Source organism: Montipora foliosa, chromosome 1 (genome assembly GCF_036669935.1).
Source record: "Montipora foliosa isolate CH-2021 chromosome 1, ASM3666993v2, whole genome shotgun sequence".
Classification (NCBI taxonomy): domain Eukaryota; kingdom Metazoa; phylum Cnidaria; class Anthozoa; order Scleractinia; family Acroporidae; genus Montipora; species Montipora foliosa.
In genome coordinates, this window is record NC_090869.1 from 53,203,453 (window position 1) to 53,224,331 (window position 20,879).

At 39.1% G+C, this 20,879-nt stretch overlaps 1 protein-coding gene and 1 pseudogene across 4 annotated transcripts in view; one reads left to right on the forward strand and one right to left on the reverse strand.

The window, feature by feature from the left end:
• Positions 1-10,264, forward strand: part of LOC138001001 (histamine H2 receptor-like) — a 15,297-nt gene extending 5,033 nt beyond the window's left edge. For 3 of the 4 annotated variants that reach the window (XM_068847673.1, XM_068847684.1, XM_068847689.1), the window contains one exon: positions 8,235-10,264. In XM_068847673.1, coding sequence (XP_068703774.1) covers positions 8,254-9,219 — 966 coding nt within the window. In that variant the 5' untranslated portion in view covers positions 8,235-8,253 and the 3' untranslated portion in view covers positions 9,220-10,264. Of the gene's footprint in view, positions 1-1,459; positions 1,511-8,234 lie in introns of all 4 variants that reach the window. The other variant, XM_068847678.1, reaches the window with a different exon arrangement.
• Positions 1-20,879, reverse strand: part of LOC137971228 (uncharacterized) — a 226,412-nt pseudogene that overhangs the window by 25,325 nt on the left and 180,208 nt on the right.

Genomic DNA, 20,879 nt, shown 5'->3' on the forward strand with positions numbered 1-20,879 from the left:
TTTTATAACCCTCCGATTAATTTCTCAAGAAGAACGCACTGAACGCACTTAGATCCAAAAGGGAAAAAAAGCCAGCTTTCGTATATATGAATGGCGCGATTGCGGTTGACGCAACGCATGTTGATTGGTTTGCTCGATATTAATTACAAAGTAATTGGAGGAAATGTTGACAGGTTGTCATGTCAAGTATACTTTTGATAACGCCCCAAAGATCAAAAGCTTGAAAACGTAAATGAAAACACAGTTTTTTCTAAATGTTTTTGTAATTATATTGTTCGAAAAGAGGACAGCCGACGAATGAATCGAGCGAGATCCTTCAAAGTAGCATCTAATGCTTCGTTTAGCCGACTGAAATTATTTGTCCCGAATAATAGAAAAAGTCTTTCTGTGTGGTCTACGTTGAGAACATGGCAGAAACCGGTCCAGCCCAAAACGAATGGCTTTCATGGTAATGCGGCTGTATCACTTTTCTTCAACTTTTTTTGCTTCCACGAAAAGTCGCCTCAACGCACTGGACATGTATAGTTCCGTCGACTCCATGTTTTCAAGAGTGTTTTGGAATCTCTTTTCTTTTCTCCACGATAAAAATTGGATGAAAATTATATACCGTAGTAGCTTGGTAAATATACTTTGTCGCAAAAAATGTAATTAACCTCTACCGTCACTTGCAACTACCTGTCCACACGCGTGACAAAAACATGTTCTGCCGGCCAATCAAAATTCAACGTTTTGACACTCAAACTTCAAAGTTTACCCGCCCACTTGGGAACGTTTTGGCGCACGGTTACGCAAATGGATGTATCTGCATGATTTATTTGCCGTTTGGGAAGACATGGCGTTTACAATAAATAAACTAGGTAGGAATTTCAAGCAAGGTGTTCAAAACTGCAAAAGACAAAATGCCCGTACGTGTTGCTGACTTTGCTTCCTGTGAAGTGTTTGCGGAGTGGCATCAAAACGTTCCAAAGTGGGCGGGTAACCTTTGAAGTTTGCTTGTCAAAACTTTGAATTTTGACCGTCCGGCGGAACATCTTTTTGTCAAGTGTGTGGACAGGTAGTTGCAAGCGACGGTAGTTTGTTTATACAAAAAAGAAAACTTGAGAGTATATTTTGTGGACGTTTTCTTGTTGGCTGCATTGTCAACCACCTTTGTAATTTCTCCATCACTGGCTTCTGCAAAAATAATTTTTGTGTCTTTCATGACCAATCAAAAGTTTAACTAAAACGTTTGCTCGTTTCCTGGTTTTCTTTCGTAGAAATAAAATCAGAGGACGTGTCACGTGATCTGTTTTATCCAATGAGAGCCCGCAAAAGTTAATCGGTGGGGTAATCCCGTGAGGGAGTATAATAATAATAATAACAATAATAATAATAATAATAATAATAATAATAATAATAATAATAATAATAAGGGAATCTTTGCTGACATCACACTGTTTACATTTTGTTTCGTTAACATACGGGTTTGCTCACAGAAGGCGTCATACTATTTACAAATTGTCTTCAAAAGGTAAAAATCTTCAATTGTCAGCCTTTCAGCTTTGATAACGAGTCAGTGTTCCTAGACATCCTTTAATAATATTATGTATCAACTTAAATTTCCTCTTTGTCTTCCTCGCATTGTTCAAAAATTTAAAACTGTCTTTTTACCGTCGAACATGGGTGAATATGAGATGAGTGTGTTGCTGTACTTTGTTACTGTTGTTGTTGTTGTTTGAGACTTTGACCATAATGCATAAATTTAAAACTGGCTTTTTAGTCTCGAATACGGATGAACATGAGGTGAGAGTGTTGGTGTACGTTGTTACTGTTGTTGTTGTTGTTGTTTGAGAGTATAACAATGTAAACATTTAGAGACATTCCAGAAATGCAATAGATCTAGAATTTTTTAAAAGTATAATAAGATTGCAATAAATTGTTTTTTTTGTCAAATTCATTGTTCAAGACGTGAAAGAGACAATATTCCCTGCTTGTAGCAGAGGTCATTCTTTTTTCCGTTGTAGTGTACGGGAAAAGAGACCTCTGCCATGGGCATTCTCGTTCCCAGAGCTGCGATCCTCTTGGCCAGCGCCTCGGATCGAGAGCTCTGGCAGGTTCCAATTTAACAGTCCGCGATTTACGGACTTCCGATCGTTCTGCGCAGTCTCAAATTTTTTTCAAAATGGCGGACCAAGGCAAATCTCTTACACGAGGCGTTGAATCATGGAATGGAAATTCTAGATTTAAGCGACATCACATTGAAAGGACAGAAGTACGAGGGTTTGAAGCTATCTTTTCTTGTCATTTCGTCGTTAAGTACCTCAAATACACGATCAAATTTTTAAGATGAGAGAGGACTGAATTTTAAAAGGAGGTTCGGTTGACAGGAGCTAACGACAGGGATCAAGTTGCACTGAATTAAATGCTGTTAAATACATCCGAGTGATAATACTTTCGCATGGGAAATGTTCTAAGCTCTATTGAAGTAGAGACAATAATATTATAATGCGTAAGTAAACAACCTTGAAATTAGCATTTATTACTAAAAATAAACGATCACATATACTGGTAATAAATTATTTTCTTATGTTTTGCAGCTAAAAGTCTGCCTAATGGTCCTAATGGTACCAATTTTGTCTGTTGCCTAGGAATTATATATACTTTTTTTATCAACTTGTAATAATCATAATAACAACAACTTTATTTAAGTGTCAATGGATTTAGCACTAGAGAACTAATTGGGGAAACTAATGAAATTAACTCAAATCAAATATGTTTTTTGTGGATGTGGTAAAACCGGAGTACCCGGAGAAAAACCGGCAAGATTTCCGCACAGGTCCCTACCTCATTATGCATACACTCCTTTGTTTCAAGAAAACAATAGCGTTAACAATAGACGCCCTTTGGGACTGTGGCGCTTTGTTCTTTCTTTTTAGAGGTTTTTTTTATAAGTCTATATACTTAAAAAAAGTCGGTCGAACTTCTGTTTGAAATACGGAAAATCGAACAGTTTTTCCTGCAATTTCGGCACTTTTCCTGCAATTTTACCCATTTTTCAGTATTAGAATAAGCGCAAGAAGTGGAGTTTCAAGCAATTGTTGTAATGGGGTTCATATTCGCAAACATAACCAACAAACCGAATAAAAGTACTGTCATAAGAAATTTAATGACTACCTGCTCTTTTTATCGTGAAATTGTTCTTCCTGTCTGCTTAAAAATTCGCCGAGACACTGCAAAGTGTATATTTTCTTCCTTCCCTGTATTTAGGATCACGAACGGTGCATTTGGAGGGATTTTGCGATTTATCGCTCTTTGTAGAGATCGGCAATATGCTCAATGATACTTCCAAGTAAATAGCTTTGGTAGAGATCCATGGATGTTCCCGTAAAAGGCATACTTCGTTTCACTCCCCATCATGTCTTTTCAATGCCCTGCTGTGGGCTCGTTTGTCTGGGTCGACGAAGTTTAGGCGAGATGGGCGTTTTAGATAGGCGTTTTAGGTGAGATGATGTTAGCCCTTGTCTTGTAGGCATTTGTAACCTTTCCGGCCACAGGTAGCTAGGGCTAATATTTTTTCAAGGAAAGTTTACGGTTAGAAAATTAATATGTGTTCTGGCGGATTGAAGGCTATCCATTGCAGTTTTTTCTTGAGCATCGCGAAACAGATCCATCTCCCGATGCGGCACTTTGTCTTTGCCAACTGACTGCGTTTTCACACAGGTTTTCGACACGGAAGACGAAAGTAAATTGTTTTCTTTGCACCACTGTATGCACAACTCTGGAAAGGCTATAAAGCAGGGACAATTTCCAAATTATCAAATCTCCCATTGCTGTGACCCTTTTACTTCGGTAGCCATCTTGATTATTACGAAGACACAAGTTTGCTTCAAAAGAAGGGAAATATGAAACGATTTTAATTGCAATGAACTCGTGCATGAAAGTTTCCCATGAAAGATGCACCAATCAGACTATAAGCGTGGTATACTCTTCCACGCAGTGAACTTATAAGTGTGCCGCACGCACGGGGCATGAAGGAAAAGCAGGTCACAGTTCACAGCAATACTGGAAAACCTAAAAGTATCACAGGGACTAACCTTAAGCCTAAACAGTGCCTTAAGTCGTAATTAGGGTTATGATTAGCATTATTAAAGGATGGGTTGTTTCAAGAGTAGTAAAACTGGGATCTCTTAACGGTAACCTACAAGTGTAAGTTCGATTGTAGGTGCTCGGCGCGGCACGTGTATATAATTACGTATCATTGTTATGTAAATAGTCAGCCAGAATTCAAAATAAATATTATTTTCAAGGTGTGAATTAGCAACTTGACACGTTAGCTCAGTGGTAAAGAACAGGGACAAGTAATCCAGAGCTTTACAGTGGGTCGGAGTTCAAGGCAAGCTGCGAGTGACATATCATGGGATTAAATGGCAGAAAAAGCCGAGTGGAATCTGGAAATAAGAACAAGACGAAGGGATAGAAAGAAGAAAGCTGGGACAAAAACAAGTAACGGTGTGGGCGATGAAGGGAAAGAAGAGAGAGAGGGAGGGAGAGAAAAAATGAGATCCGTTTTTATTCATCCCGTAAGTACAAATTACCCATGTATATATTCGGTTCTCTTGGGTATACGTATTGTTCTACAAAACAATAGCGCAAATGAATAATTTATTTATTTTGCATGCATAATGAAGTAGGGACCTGTTCGGAAATCATTCCGAAAAACCTTTTGCAATAGAGAAGAGAACCAACAAACTCAACCCACATATGACGCTGAGTTTGGGAATTGAATCCAGACCACATTGGTGGGAGGCGAGTGCTCTTACCACTGCGCCACCCCTGCTCCCTGACTGACTTGGATAAAATCTGTATATTTGCACCCAGTAGTCAATTTACTCTGTAACTGTTGAACTTCAAAGTTAAATTTAAGTTAAAATGAATCCAACCTAAATAATTATTGTTTGATTCCCAATAATTTCCTTTGTATTATAAACCTACTGATGATAAATAATGATGTTAGGGGAAATATCTTGATCAAAATGTAGCTACATGCAGGATGAAGTCATTTAAGTTGCCTGAATTTCACATAAATATTAATGTGTTTACATATTTTTAGAAAATATATATCATTAGACACCTTGTTCTTACATCTTGGCACTAGCAAAACTGAGGAACTATATCACTGTTTTTGCACAGCTTCTTGCACTGGTCGTTGATATCCTTAAGGGTAACTAATTGCATATCCAAAAACCATGTCTTCCATCACAATGTTTCAAAATCTGCTGAGGTTTTGCTCCACTATTCATCCTTGTTGACAGTTGTTTGATATATTCACTGTTTTATTCAGTTAACAAATGATACAAAATACCATTAATATTTTTAATGTGAATTTTAACAATGATTGATCACAATTAAATTATTATTCATGGTCTTCATCTTCAGTTTGTTGGTTTGAGCAAATTATTGAAAGTAAAAAGATAAATGACTAACTTTGTTGTTCTAAGAGTTATCAAATTTTTAGTGTTATTGCCAGTAGCAGGCACACTGTATTTTGCATGTGAATATCATTGCACATTCTAAATTATAAAATAATTAGGATAGTACACGCACTCCCATTAATATTGGTCAATAGCTGTGTTTAGATGAGAGTATGTAAACACAGCTGTGACATCACACGAATTTGATTGGTTATCTGTTGTCAGACGCACGTTTTGATTGGCTGGTTGGAAATATGGGTGTGTATTTTATGCAAACCCTCGACTGTGTCTGGGGTTTGCATAACTGTTGAGAATTCTCCCAACTGTGCTTGGCATTTAGATGAGGCTATGTAAACATGGAAAACGTCCTCTATTGCTTAAATAACACAACAAAATATAACTCTTTGATCGGTTGCTTTATCTCAAGAGAAGCACTTCCGGAAGGCAGTTTTCTATTAAGCAATGGTCATTGAAGCAGATTCAACCAAGCCTTTGCCTATTGGGTGCATCTGGCAAAATAGTCCAAAATGCATGTGGGGCTTCTTTTTTATGGTGCAAACAGAGACAGTCTGAATTATGTTGATCTCTTTTTAGCTGACTACACATTCGCTCTGACGAAGGGCTAACACTCGAAACGTCAGCTTTCCAAATCATTCATGCTGGTAATTTGACATTTATCAAAATATTTGATAAAACCAAATTTTCCTGTTAACCGTGACACTGTATGCAATCAATGTAACATGGAGACAATTTAGCATGTAACGGGGTCCCTCATGCGTGAGCCCAAGTGTTGATGCCTGTCGAAGAATAGGTTATTGGCTAAGCTCTTCTGACCCTACAATTTACCAGTTTAATAAATTATATACTAGCCCAAAACAGCGATGTGAAAGTTAACCAACAGGTACCCAATTTACTGTGGCCATAATAATCCTCTGAAAATGAGAACCCAAAAGTTGTTTTTCAGTAGCTGTGTACCAGCAGGAGAATCCTTCAAGCTCTCCTCTGGATAAGAAACTATCCAGAAGATGCAGGTTGTCAAGATCCCTTGAGATTGAACTTCACAGGAATTTATCCATTTTTTGGATAGCCCCCCTCCCCCCTTTATCCCCATTTTTCATCAGGGGCTGTAGTCCCTTTTCATCAGGGGTTGCTCTCAACTGAAGCCTTTTGTATCAACCTTAGTTGTATGATTTTCTTATAACTAATGCAAACTGGACATGGAAGGAATCAAGTTCCAACTTTAATGCGATATTACACAAAGAAAATATACTTACAAATTTCATTATTGCAATAAGAGAATGTAACAAAAAAGTACGCGATAACCGGGTTAGCTGTTGGCTTAATCTTTTCTTCCTCACCACGGACATATTCAAAAGCAGTCAAGGCATTGCGTTGTTAAACACATGAAGAATTATTACACTGTAAACACATGAATCGATCGAGCTTAGTCAAAAATCCTGCGTAACATATAACCAGCTGACCTTGCTCCTTTTTTTCTCGCGTCCCACACCTGGTGAAGGACGGGCTCTGCTGCACAGACTTCCTTCTTTTAGATCGGATAACCGACTCGTGCTGAGCTTTCGAATGAACTACTGTCTTTATAAACTCCTGAAATGTCGTGACCGTAACGTAGCAAGTTCTACATATTCGCGATGGTAATAAACCATCGTCGACAGAAATGTTCAAACCAGAAAACTCTTCTCAATCCCGTACGATTCCTTCCCTAATTGTCTTTTCACCAAATAAATCCAAAGGATGGTTGTTATTAATAATATATCTGTTGCAAGTACGGCAAACAGAAAATAGAATCCCTTCGGCCATTCTCTTCCGATTTCTTCCGCTTATCATTTTTATTGTGTTCCCATCCGACCAATCAGTGGCGAGAACGGATTGGAACCTGCCAGAGCTCTCGATCCGAGGCGCTGGCCAAGAGGATCGCAGCTCTGGGAACGAGAATGTGCCATGGGTCGAAACTTACTGTGTTGGGCATGCGCGGCGGTAACTTCGCGACCGAATCCTCACGCGTGGTACTTCATTTTGTGTCGGCTCGCTAAACAACAGGGGAATTACTGTAAATGCGTACGCGGGACACGGTGGGCTCAAGAAACAGACTGCAAATACATTTTGGAGCATGCGTTTTGAAGAGTGCCGTCCATGGTTGTGGACGACGGTTGGATCACAGTGATTTTCAACCCATGGCAGAAGTTTCTTTTCCCGAACTTGTCAGCCCAGTGGACGCAAAAGAAAAGATAGCTCTGCTAGCAGGGAGGAGACGATATACTTATTGCTTGTTAAATTACGAAGCTTTGGGAATTAGAGATTTTAGGAGCTTAAAAAAAAAACTGAAAACTCTCTTATATTAGTATATAAAATAAATGAAAGAGTCCCGAACATCTCATTACGTTACTCATAGTTGATTATTCCACTCATGTAAAAAAATGAGCTGGTTAAAATAAGGCAATCCAGGATTCACTGACCTCGTTTGCTTCCTCGACAAATAAATCACATATCCCCATGTTGCGTGTAAATAACTCTAAACTTACACAGGTATAAAAACAATATTGACCTTACATCTTAAGACCTTTTTCTTTTTAAACAAAGATCTCGGGGCGCTTCACATCAATCGATATTTATAGGAATAAGATTTCTACCTAAATATAAAAGTGCCACTTGACAGCAATGCACTAGGCGAGATCTGTACTCAACTAGCTTTGTTGAAAATACTTTTGCATTTGGGACAGAGGTTTCCTGTCTGACAAATATAACTTTGGTTTTTTTTTTCAGGTGGTTTCAGTAAAGAACTATGTCTGGCAGTGACAACAGCAATGCGACCAACAAAACCGAAGTGTCTTCACTCCTCGCCTCATCAGAATGCATTCCGTGGATCGTTGTGCTAATATCTGAATGTGTAGCCATAGTGGTCCTCAATCTTATCACCATGGCTGTATTCATGACACAGCGCCAGATGCAGCGCCGAGGCGCTTACACTTTTATCCGAAATCTTACGATGACTGATGTCTTGGCGGGGGTTATTTCAGGTCCCCTTCAGATTGAACGAATCGGTCAACATTGTGATGCCTGGGAGTACACCTATGATGACAGTTCTTGGGCTAGTCTGATCAAATTTGCATTTCTCCATATCTTCTCCTTTGCTTCGCTTGCAAATCTTGCTGTCATCTCGTTGGAGCGCGTGCATGCCACATACCGTCCTTCCAGGCATCTATTCATGAGCAGACGAGTCTACTACGTCACTATAGCTATCATTTGGCTGATAGCTATTATCAGAGAAGCTCTTCAAATCACGTTAGGAAAAATGCCATTTCAAGATCGCGGGAACATCCCTTTAGTAATGAATTCCGCTCTGTATATTGCATACTACTTACTAGTTCTCCTTGTTGTATGCATTTGCTACACTTCAATTTTTATCAAGGTTCGTTTTGGCCCGCGAATGAACCGCCTCGACAACGGAGTTATCATGAGAGAGCGCCAGCTATCCGCCATTTTGTTTGCTGTTACAGTTGCTTCCCTGATCACTCTCTTGCCTGTTATAACATATATATGTCTGGGTTTGTTCCATCCTGATTTCACTTCGCCGAAAAGTCCTGTAAATTTTCACCTGCAAATGTTCGCGCTAACATGTTTCATATCAAACTCGTTGGTAAATCCTATCATCTACGCCATGCGCATGCAAGGCTTCCGCACCGGCGTGAGAAATTTACTTTACGGTGGCGCTCCTGCTGATGCAAACATGGCCGCTATTCCACTTTAAGACAACCTGTAGCTTGCTCTTGATAGTGAACTGGAGCAGTTTCAAGTTGAGCGTTTTGAAATTCAAACTGACCAATCGGAAATTGTAAGAGGCTCGCACAATGTAGTGAGCCAATCCGAAGTCGATGTAGATTCCAGTGGCACGAAAACGCACGAGAGCGGGTTTTTTGGATCTTTATCTTGCCTCTGATTGGTTGGTGAAGAAAGTGAGGTACTCCATAGTTCAATCATAAGGCATAGCGAAGAAGCACTTTTAAGGATTCAACAAACTCTGTCTAGGTGCCATTGTAAAGCAGTTAGGAGAGTTATAACGATCGAGGACTTGAGCCAACAGTTTCAGAAAATGTTAAGATCGTTGTTCTTAAAATCATACGTAAAACCGAATTCGACAGAAATGTTATTGCTCATTCAAAACTCTCTCAGATCTCTTTAAAAGGCTAAGGAGAAGTATTTATCGCATCATTGATTTCTTTCTCACATTACGAAGCAAGTTTTTAATTTTCAGGGGAAAAGGAACGATACCATTTACGCCTAAAAGAATATAAACCAATCAAACGCTGGGAAATATCGTTCAAGATTAATAAATAGTAATGCTGGTCATTCAGTTTATCCCATGCTCGGCCTATGCATGACTGATAAACGAACATGTTCTTGTCCACTGCAGGGATAATGTTTGGAAGAGTATGGTGAACTGTTTTTGGTGTTCTCAACAAGATTCGAAAGACCGGATAATCATCACACTTGACCGATCATTTAACTTAGTAATGTAGGACATACATTTACAATGTGTATGTAATAGTTCTACTCTGCCGGAATTCCGAGCTAAAATAATTAAGAGTTTGTATGTCTGTATGCACACCATGTTCAAGGCAATCTTCAGGAAACTTGGGCATAGAGCTATCACCATGAAGTCATCCTCCTTCTGGCATGGATCAGAAAATTTTCGGAATTTAATTCTGGAAGTTTGATTTACCTCGTGATTTTGACCTGGGCCCGGTTGTTCAAAATCCTATTAACGCTAATCCCAGATTAAAAATTAACCGAGGAGTTTATTTCTCTACTCCCAAATGCTGTTTAACGCTGATTTTTGTCAAAACTTTACATTAGAAGAAGTTAATCTTGAAAAACAAAAATGAACAAAAGAAACTTTTACCAAAAAGTTAAAAAAAATGAACAAAAGTTTACACTAATCCTGGATTAAGTTAATCGGCTTTCCAACAACCGGGCCCTGACGCTCCACAATTTTGAAACAACCATTAGGGGTCATTGTGGGAGGCGCGGTGGCCTCATGGTTAGTGCGCACGACTCCGGGTTGGGGTCCTGTGACGGTTCGCGATCCCCTGGGTCTCGCAAGATTGCGAGGAGCGAACAGGATAAAACTAAGTGTAAGACAACGCACTTCACACCCCTTCGCACAAACCCGCAACACAGTATGAATTTTAAAATAAAACGCGTACGACTTTTGATAAAAGATATAAGTTAACAAAAAGTATAACAGTTAGTACAGTGACTATCTCTAAATTAACTAAACGTACTTAGATTTTCTTTATGCTTTATATATATTTAAATGACAACACTAATTAAAATAAACTAAATACTTTACTTTGAATATTTACAATATTAAACAGTTCAGTCCAGTTCTTCGCTTTCACTCTAAAACGTTACTAACCAACAAACCAACAAACCGACTAACCCACAAACCAACAAACCTCAGCCAGCAATGCAGCTTTAAACTAATTGCTTCTCGGTCCGCTTCTGCTTCTGCTCTCCGGCGCCTTCTATCTTTCTCGGACTTTATTTTTCCTGTTCCTCTTTTGTCAACTCCGGCGCTTAGCTTTTCCGTTTCCCTTTTCACTAAAGAGCGGTACAGTAATATTCTCCTCGCTCGTTCCTCCACCGTAGCCAAAGGGGTTTTGTCTTGATGTACGGTTGGGGTCTGCTAAAGACTTTCAGCATTGACTGATTGAGCGTTTCTGCCGTCCACTTTCTTCTAAAATTGGCCTTCCCTCTTGTCAAGAAACTTTGCACCACTTCAGAAACCAACCCACGCCCACGACTTTTTAGATCCATATATAGTTAAACTAATTTATTCAAACTACGACAAAACATGGTTTTTTAGATGAGTACATAGACCCTTTGCTTATATGGAGCCTAAATTTGAATAACAATACTTTCTACATCCTTGGCCTCGTACTTATGTTTCTAGACAAAGGATTTTTCACATGAATGTGAGGCTTAGGATGTACATTGCCATTTATGCAAAGGGTCTATTACAACACTTAAAAGAAGTTCTATAACACTAAATCAGATAATACATAATACACTAGGGAATCGTGCAATAGATAGTTAACACTCACACTAACGAACAAGACGAGTGGCTAAAACTATCTACAAACTGATGACAAAAAAATAATAATAATAATTACGTGACAGGTCCTGACTGGGGAAATTGTGTTGTGTTCTTGGGCAAGACACTTTACTCTCACGGTGCCTCTCTCCACCCGGGTGTTTCAATGGGTACCGGCGAAATGCTGGGGGTAACCCTACAATGGACTAGCATCCCATCGAGGGGGGAGTATAAATACTCCTAGTCGCTTCATGCTACGGAAATCGGAGATAAGCGCCGCCCTAATGAGCCTTCTGGCTCGTAAGCAGTGACTTTACTGACTTTATTAGGGGTCATTGTTCCATTCTCATTCGGGTTCGGGGACCCGTATCTCGAAAGTCCCGAGACTTTTTCGATATCACCATTCCCTTTGAACCTTAAGAAGGTCAATCATTTGGAATTGAGCTATCTTAAAAACATACTAAAAGACGAACTCTTTAAAACAGGCGGATGGCAGTTTCACAAATGGCCTTTTGAGCTCAAAAAGTTATCAGGACTTTCGAGAAATGGGCCACAGTTTCGTGTTTTTATCCGAGTGCGGAAAAGCTTTATTGACCTTTATATTTTAGTTCTTTATTCACGCAGTACTGCATGTCGGTCTCCTTCTACAATGAACATTTTGCTCGCTAAACAAGAGTTGCCACCATCTCTCCACTGATATGCATCTTTCATCTAATGAAATTTGGGCAGTAAAAAATACACTCACTATCTGGAACTCCTAGCTGCAAGGGAAGAGATTAAAAAATCCCAGAGAAACCCCATTATGGTGGAATGGATAAGTGAATAAGACATCAAGGGACTGACAAATAAAAATTCAGTTTCAAGAGTAAGTAACTTCGATTGTTTTTTATGTAAATAACCCCGCCAAAGCGGAATGCATTATGGGAAGGTGCAAGTGAATTCTGGACATGAGATAAGGGAACCATTTCTCATAAGATGACAAAAGGGCTCAAAGAGAAATTGGCCAACATGTGGCTTCTGCGACTGTCAATACTGAGAAAAACGTGTCGCGGAAATATGAGGCGAACTTTACGGAGGTCAACGGATTACACGTGTAACGAAGGCAATGAAAGTTCCAAGTATGTTTATTTCGCGCCAACAAACACTGACCGATAACACTCGTAAACTGAAAATTAAGGATTAGAATACAACTAAATCAACAACTGATTACAATAAAACAAAACGATACAACAACAATAAAACCGAAAGGCCAAAGATTGACCTTCGCATTTTGGGGGCGGATCCCCAAATCATGGAACAAATACAATAATCAATAAAACCTAAGTTTTCCACAAGCAAAACAACATATATAATCTAAGCTTAACATAAACCCATGCTTAAGCGAAAACAAAGAAAACTCATGGGCCTGAAGTGCTTCGCGTAGCTATCAACCTAAACAAAGCACGCGTTAGAAACAACAAAAATCGAATAATAATAGAATCAATAGCTCCCAAGTGGGCTAATTCCTGCGAGAGACAACATTATGACAAAAGAGAAGAAAGGAAACTTACATATCTGTCCCACACAGTAAAGGTTCAGGCTAGGATGAATAGACTAATTTCTTGACTTGCTCAAGTGTAGGCTACTACGAACTACAATAGACTAACAAAGCTTAATGGAAAAACTGGACTTTACACGAAGCGAGGTCATATGACCCGTAAAACGAACTGTCACAAGTCTAAAGGTCATGTGGCCAAAAGAAAGGAAATAAAATAAATGAAAGGAAACTAAATGACGACGACCTTAACACAACATAAGGTTCAATTTAGCAATTCTGAAAATCGACTGGATTTGTCTTTCATTAGCGGGCTTGTCAATTTAAAGGCAAAATAGAAAGAAAAAAACATGGCAGTCCTAATACCCACAAATCAAAAGTACTTTAACTCAGCAGGAAAAAGAGAATTGTCATGATCCACACCATAAATGATTCGTCAGTGACAATGATTTAAAAAAGTTTAATTGTGAGGAAACGTTAGCCAGTCTCATAGAAGCGAAAGTAAAAAAAGATGTTAAAAAACAACCCGTTCGCAGAAGAGGTTTTTATTTCTTTGGCAATCAGTTACAAGTGTTGTTGCATAACACCATTGATTAGCTGCTAGTTAGGTAGACGTGGTTTGCCCATCGTTCGCCTTCACCGTCAAACCCACAGGCTGCAGATCTGCTGTACTTGTCAAAGGTCTGATACACTGTGCACCATCGTCCATCGTGAACTGCAAACATCTTGTATCCTTTTCGCATTGCAGCCACGGCCCACTTTGCAATGGGGTTCTTTCATGTACCATAACGATCCATCGAGAATAGAATCTCTTCTTTCCACTGTTTGAATGGCTCGATTGGAGGTGTCTTTGAAGCAGCCAATGGTTTCAAAATCTGCAGTGATGGAAAGTCACTCAAAAAGATTAATTATCTTCCTCTACGATTTTAGGAGACTGTGGCACAAGATCTACGACGGCAATATCAGCGAAAAAATCCAAACAAATTTGTCTGTTCATGAAAGATATTCAAGTTTTGTCATTGTTATTCAACATAAAACCACTTATTCATAGTAACCGCTATAACTATCCAAGGTAAACGTTCTCAAAATAGGAAGCGTAACTATTAATTAGGAATTGGGACAGAAGATAAAGTGATTTTTTACTCGTGGATATATCCACGAGTTTTGGTGATTCTTTATGCAAATGTTCACTTCTGCGTAACCGGAAGTTCGATCTAATAAGCCAATCAGGATGAATAATCACAACACAGCTTAGAAAGCTGTGACTTTCCGTTCGCGAGGTTGTGCGCCGCCATTGCTATATGTCGCTTGTTTGAGCACCTTCCGCTGTATTTAGAAGCAAGAAACGGAAGAATTGAAGAAATGGCTTTCTTCGAAGGTGAAGCAAAATATTCTGAACAAGTAGAGATTGGTGCAATTAATTGTGCACCGCGTTTCACTGACCAACGCAAAGACTTTGATACGTGTAGACATGGAATCGACAGACACATGGTGGGAAGACAGTGCCTGTTCATCCCCTAAGCTCATGGGGGATAAATAAATTCCATTTGGAAGGTGACTGCCATTTGGAGAGTAACATCGAAGCTATCAAAGTATACCAATGTTTATCAAAGCTATCACGAAGTTTTGCAAGCTATGAGTCATCAAAGCCACATGAATACAGCTTGAACAACATCCGTGACATAAGAAACAGTGAGGCAACCAAGCAATCCATGCTTCCAGACACTAGTACTTGTGTGGTGGACCATAATGAAGAGCTGTCGAAAGACTCGATCACTCATTATGTAACGGAAACTGATGAGAAATCCGTACCAATCTCCTGCGATAGAGCAAGGGCTGAGGCAGTACATGCTCCCCGGGACAGAGAACCTTCCAGGATTAATTCCTTACAAGAAAACGTCGAGCTTGTTTCAGAAAGACAAGGTAATTAGAGAGTGCATGGTGCATTATTTTTATAAGGACGTACCGAGCTCGTCTGAGTTGAGAAAGTGTTTATCTCTTGCTTTGGAAAATATTATATCTCTATACCTAGACCGCAACTCAGACGTAATAATCTTCGAGAGTAGGAGATTCTAATCGTCATTTTTATCTTATTATCCGCAGGACTGCTAAACACAAAAAAGACTTGTCAGTTCTATTTTGTATTCAAGATCAATCTGCTACTACGCATTCGACAAAATTGAACCAACAAAATGAAAATTATTGTCTATCAAGAAAAAAGCCATTGATATCAGGAATACATTGAATCGAACCCAGGCCCTGTTGCTCATGGAACGAGTAGACATACAGCACATACAATACTGAGAAATCCTTCTATAGCACTTTTGCAGGCACGATTAGCTCAAAAAGGATTGAAGGCAGTAGAAGGTACCTCAGATGGTTCATGCTTCTTTTCTTCTGTTGCCCACCAGTTTAACAATGATCCTTCCTATCACATGAATGTGCATGCTGCTGGAGTTGAATCCATCAGAAGAAACAACCGTCAAAAATTTATTGGACCCATTACAGAGCAATTGTGCGTTTGTTGTCACGGCAACATACATGGTGTGATGCACTTATTGTGCAAGCAGTTTGCAATGTATTAAATGTTACTATACGTATAAATGAATCCATTGAGGGGTGGGCACCAGTAACTGTTATCAGTCCTATAAGCGGACAACAGGGAACTACTGTGAACATTGGACATCTAGATGGAAGACTATGTTTCAGCACTTCACTTAGATTATTATACTGACAGTTCTTCAGGTTATGAAATCAGCAGTGTTACCAATGTCAACAATTTTTCAGAGGTAATAATCGATTAATAAATCATGGCCAAAAATGTTGTGAATGTCAGTAATAATTTCTACAAAGCAGTGGCAAAAAGAGCTTATGTGAGAGAATCTATCAAACGGAAGAGACAAAATAAAGAGTTCAGGGAAGAGAAAAACAATGCAAAACACCAAAAAAGATCTGAAAATATTGAAGCAGCAAGGGAATAGGAAAAGAAAGCAATCCAGAACATATCAGAGACCTAAACAGAAAAGCATAAAACCATTTAAGGAAAGCTATGGAGAGCTCAAGGTTAAACCAAACTGAAATTTGTCAAGGTCAAGACTCTATTAGACATTCCATGTCAAAAGTGATTCAGTCTTTTTCGTAATAAGATAACACATGGCCCTGAATATGTATGCATTTGCTGTGATCAGTTATGGTTCAGATCATCTGTTTCTAAGTGTAACAGTATCAAATATAGTGATAAATATTTGCAAGGTTTGTTGAAGGAATGTATAACTGGCACAAAAGTGTTAATATTACTAAATGGATCTGCTCTCAGTTGCTAAACCTGATGAAATTAACAATATGACCTGGCAACAAAAATCAAACCTTATTCAAAATTAAGGAAAGGTTACGTTTACACAAAGGTTGGCCGTGTAACACTTTATATTTTAAACAGAGTTAACTGAATAGAGTGTAATGTGAAGTGATAGATTTCAATCCCATATGAACCATGTGAGCGTAATCTTGCACTTCACATTACACTCAGGACTTGGCCAACGTTTGAACCCGTGACCTCGCGATTCCGGTGCAACGCTCTAACCACCTGAGCTATAAAGCCACATTTCATCATTGATTCATTCCTCACGGGACCATTAGAACTTACATATGACCAGCTCCCAACTTCAGTGGCTTTATAGCTCAGTTGGTTAGAGCGTCGCACCGGAATCGCGAAATCACGGATTCAAACCCCGTTGAAGTCCTGAATTTTTCAGGCTTCTCTATGCAATTGCTTAAATTGCGTTCATAATTGCGAAAATCATAGCTTCACTTGATTTCATATTCGCAGTTCATATATGATTTATGTCATATATACCATTTCATCATTGATTCATTCCTCACGGGACCATTAGAACTCACATATGACCAGTTCTCAACTTCAGTGGCTTTATAGCTCAGTTGGTTAGAGCGTCGCACCGGAATCGCGAGGTCACGGGTTCAAACCCCGTTGAAGTCCTGAATTTTTCAGGCTTCTCTATGCAATTGCTTAAATTGCGTTCATAATTGCGAAGATCATAGCTTCACTTGATTTCATATCCGCAGTTCATATATGATTCATTTCATATATACCATTTCATCATTAAAATCGAATTAACTGTACAGAGCATTTAAAAGAACCGGAGCAAATGGAGACTTGCTATCCTATTTCTTATTTACGATTTCACTACAAAGTTGTCCTCTGTGGAAGACAGTCACAACGAACACGACTATGCAAATTTAGTGTTTTATGAAGATGAAGAACACGCTAGTCCTTTGCACCGGTTCATTAGGCCTTTTGTCTGCAATAAGCACTTCATTTTATTTGGTTGAGAATTTAATAGACATTTCATCGACATATTACCTTTGATGACGAGAACCTGATTGGCCCATGGTCTGCCCTCGCCTTCAGACCCACAGGCTGCAGATCTGCCGTACTTGTCAACGGTCTGGTTCGCTGCGGCACTGGCATAGAATGATCATGATCATGATCATCGCATGGCGACCTGAATTACCTGAAAATTATCTTGCAACTGAAGGCCAGTGAGCTTTACTCGAAATTTACACAAGCATGTCCAAGATGTCCGCCAGCAATGACTCACCATACCTGGAGGCTATCACAGAGACTACGGCTCGCTCCAATAGTTTGTATCTTAGCCTGCAGTCCTCGCATTTATAGTTGCCAAACGGATGCCATTAACACTTACCTGTGATATAGTATACCTGATTGGCCCACGGTCCACCTTCGCCATTGGACCCACAGGCTGCAGATCTGCCGTACTTGTCAAAGGTCTGGTCCGCTGTAGCACTGGATGCGCACCATCCTCCATTCTGAACTGCAAACATCTTGTATCCTTTTCGCATTGCAGCCAAGGCGCACTTTGCAATGGCGTTCTTTCGAGCACCATACGATACATCGAGAACCTTTTCCTTCCAATGGTTGGATGGCTCGATTGGAGGTGTCTTTGAAGCAGCCGACGGTTTCATAAACAAAAGAAAGAGACCCGTCCTAAAATTTTACATTGTCGTTATTTAAACTTTGTGTCCCTTTATTAACCTCCACTCACTATCATGCGAACATTCAGAAATACATTGAAGAAACAATCGCGTGGACTAAGTCTAACCATTGGCATAGCAAAAACTTCCTTAGTTTTCGGATGTTCAGTTAGCGATAGCATATTGGTTGTATTATGTTGATCCGATAAAAAAAAGTACTACTTTGTCTCCTTATAACTTCGTAAAATAATTAATCTACTTAGTTAAGACTTACCACATCGAGCGCTGACTGGCAAAGCTATTTCGTTGACGTTGCATTTCTACATCGATAAAATGGAGTAAAATGTCATCATGGTCACCTTCTACTCACATTTTTTAATTAGGCCCTACTCAATATTAAATGGAGATACGGTCATTTTAGAGGTCAAGACACATTGTCAGTTGATGTTTTCAAAGTGGAAAGCTAAGAGAAAGAAACTTGGTTTTTGGACAAAAATCTGACTTCATAGTGTTCCTTCAATATTCCATTTCAAAAGTTGTGGATTTTGCGCGCATTGAGAAAGCCGTTTATATACCGTAAAATTCCGAAAATAAGCCGCGGGGCTTATATTTTTCAAGGGTCTTTTTCGAGGGGCTTATATTTGGAGGGGCTTATCTACGGAGGGAAATTTGCGTATCCAAATCGATTTGGCTAGCCTTATAGTTGGAAGTAAATTTTCCGGTTTTTCTTTGTTTTACTTTGTATTTGAGGGCAATTTTCCAAGTACAAGCTCCCCGGGGGCTTATATTTGGAGGGCTTTTTGCGTTACCGCTTTTGGAGGGTTTATATTTGGAGGGGCTTATACATGAAGGGGCTTATTTTCGGAATTTTACGGTATTTCTGGCTCTGCTTTCACAGACTCAACTCTTTTTCTTTTAATTAGTTGTGAACAAACTCACTCTGTTACTACCTTCTCTAAGGAGATAAATTCAAAAACTTTGTAGACCGTAGGCCTCGTCCGACCACGGTGACCGTGATTATTCATAAAATTCAATGGTACCTTAAGGAAAGTGCACAGAATGCACAAAAAGAAGGAAACGTAGTTGCTGGTGTTGAGCCTGGACTACTCTGCCAATCAAATGTAATGTTTTAAAAAAAACTGTTGTTGTGTGTGACTTTTACAAAAGATTCAATGGCTGCAGCATCTCCAGGCTTTTTAAATCGTTGTAAAATTGATGGCAGTTTATTCATCAGTGGCGGTTATCTGCATGGTAGAGATTAAAGAAGAGAAACGTAATTAACTAAAATGAAAAAGAACAAAATGACCTGACTAAGGCGAGCCAAGAAAGAAAGAAATCACACGTTCGTTTCAGATACGGGACTGGACAACCGAAGGCAAAATAGTAATGGAAACTGCACTGTAGCTTAGCTTGCTTCGAAACATTATGGACAACTGACTACCCTTCGCGTAATTCTTAACTTGAACTGAACTGAAGCGAACTCCCGAAAAGATGACTAAATCAAGCTTGAATATTCGACGTTGAACACGACTAAATCACAATAAACTATAATAGTAATTCCTTAAGAAAAAGTTAATAAAGTAATAATAATAATAACAATAATAATAATAATAATAATAATAATAATAATAATAATAATGATAATAATAATAATGCTAATGAATTTGGTAATGGTAATGAATTTAGAAAGCGCATTCTCTATTTACATATTCAAATACGCTTTACAAGCAAGTGATGTATGGGTGAGATCGGACATAAGCATATACAGGCGCCTCTGGCAGCCGCTATCATTCCATTAGCGATCTCACCCAGCACATAAATGAATGAAATGAGGCCTGACCACAACATCGGGAACTCTATGCCCTTCTCTTTACGAACAGTGTGTGAGTTCTTCTACGTCCCCCTGGGTTGTGAACAGTAAAGAGTTTTGAGACGGGGCTTACGGTTTAGAGTCGTTATCCGAGAATACTTGAAAGTTTTACCATTTGCGGATGTTATTACAAAGGCGGAGCTTTCTCCTCAGTTATTTTAAGACCGGTTGGTGTTAAAATAAGCGTTGGTCCGCGGCCGGAATCGAATCCACCACCTATCGCATGGCAGCCCGATGGTCAACCAACTGAGACACCGTTGTGCGGTTGGTTAATAATCATCATCATTATCATCATCTGTAATAATCTTATTTCTTAAATTTTCGACATCGGATATTGCGTTTCTAGCTTTCTGATTGGCTCACTCAATCTCGGTTATCAGCTCATACACCGTATGACCTAATATGGAAACTGATTGAGTCAAGTGTGGCCAAGCTGAAAAATAAGTGCGGGATGCAAAATTTCCCACGACAAAACGTCTGGCAGGCTCAGAATTTGAAAAAAATCAATAGAACAATCATTCCACTCGCTCTTATTGAATATGAGACTGGTTATAGCCAATTCGGTGCTATGCGCCTCTTTGGCTATTTACCATTTCATATCCAACGCGCGTTCATGGAAGAATTGTTTCTTATCCTGCAAAAACATGTGCAGCTAAATATAACAAGTTAAAAATCTAGATTAAAATTCAATGATGGATCTCTACATCTCTACAAAGCCTTTTTAAATAACATGTAAGTCTTAGGCGGAGAAGAACTAGTATTGTAGTCTAAAGGCCAAGGGCAGTAACATGCTGTTATTTATTTATTTATTTTTATTATTATTATTTTCGATACAAACGGCATTCCATATCTCCTTGATAAAAGCCAGAGGTAAAATGAGTGTATTGGTGGTTTCAGTTG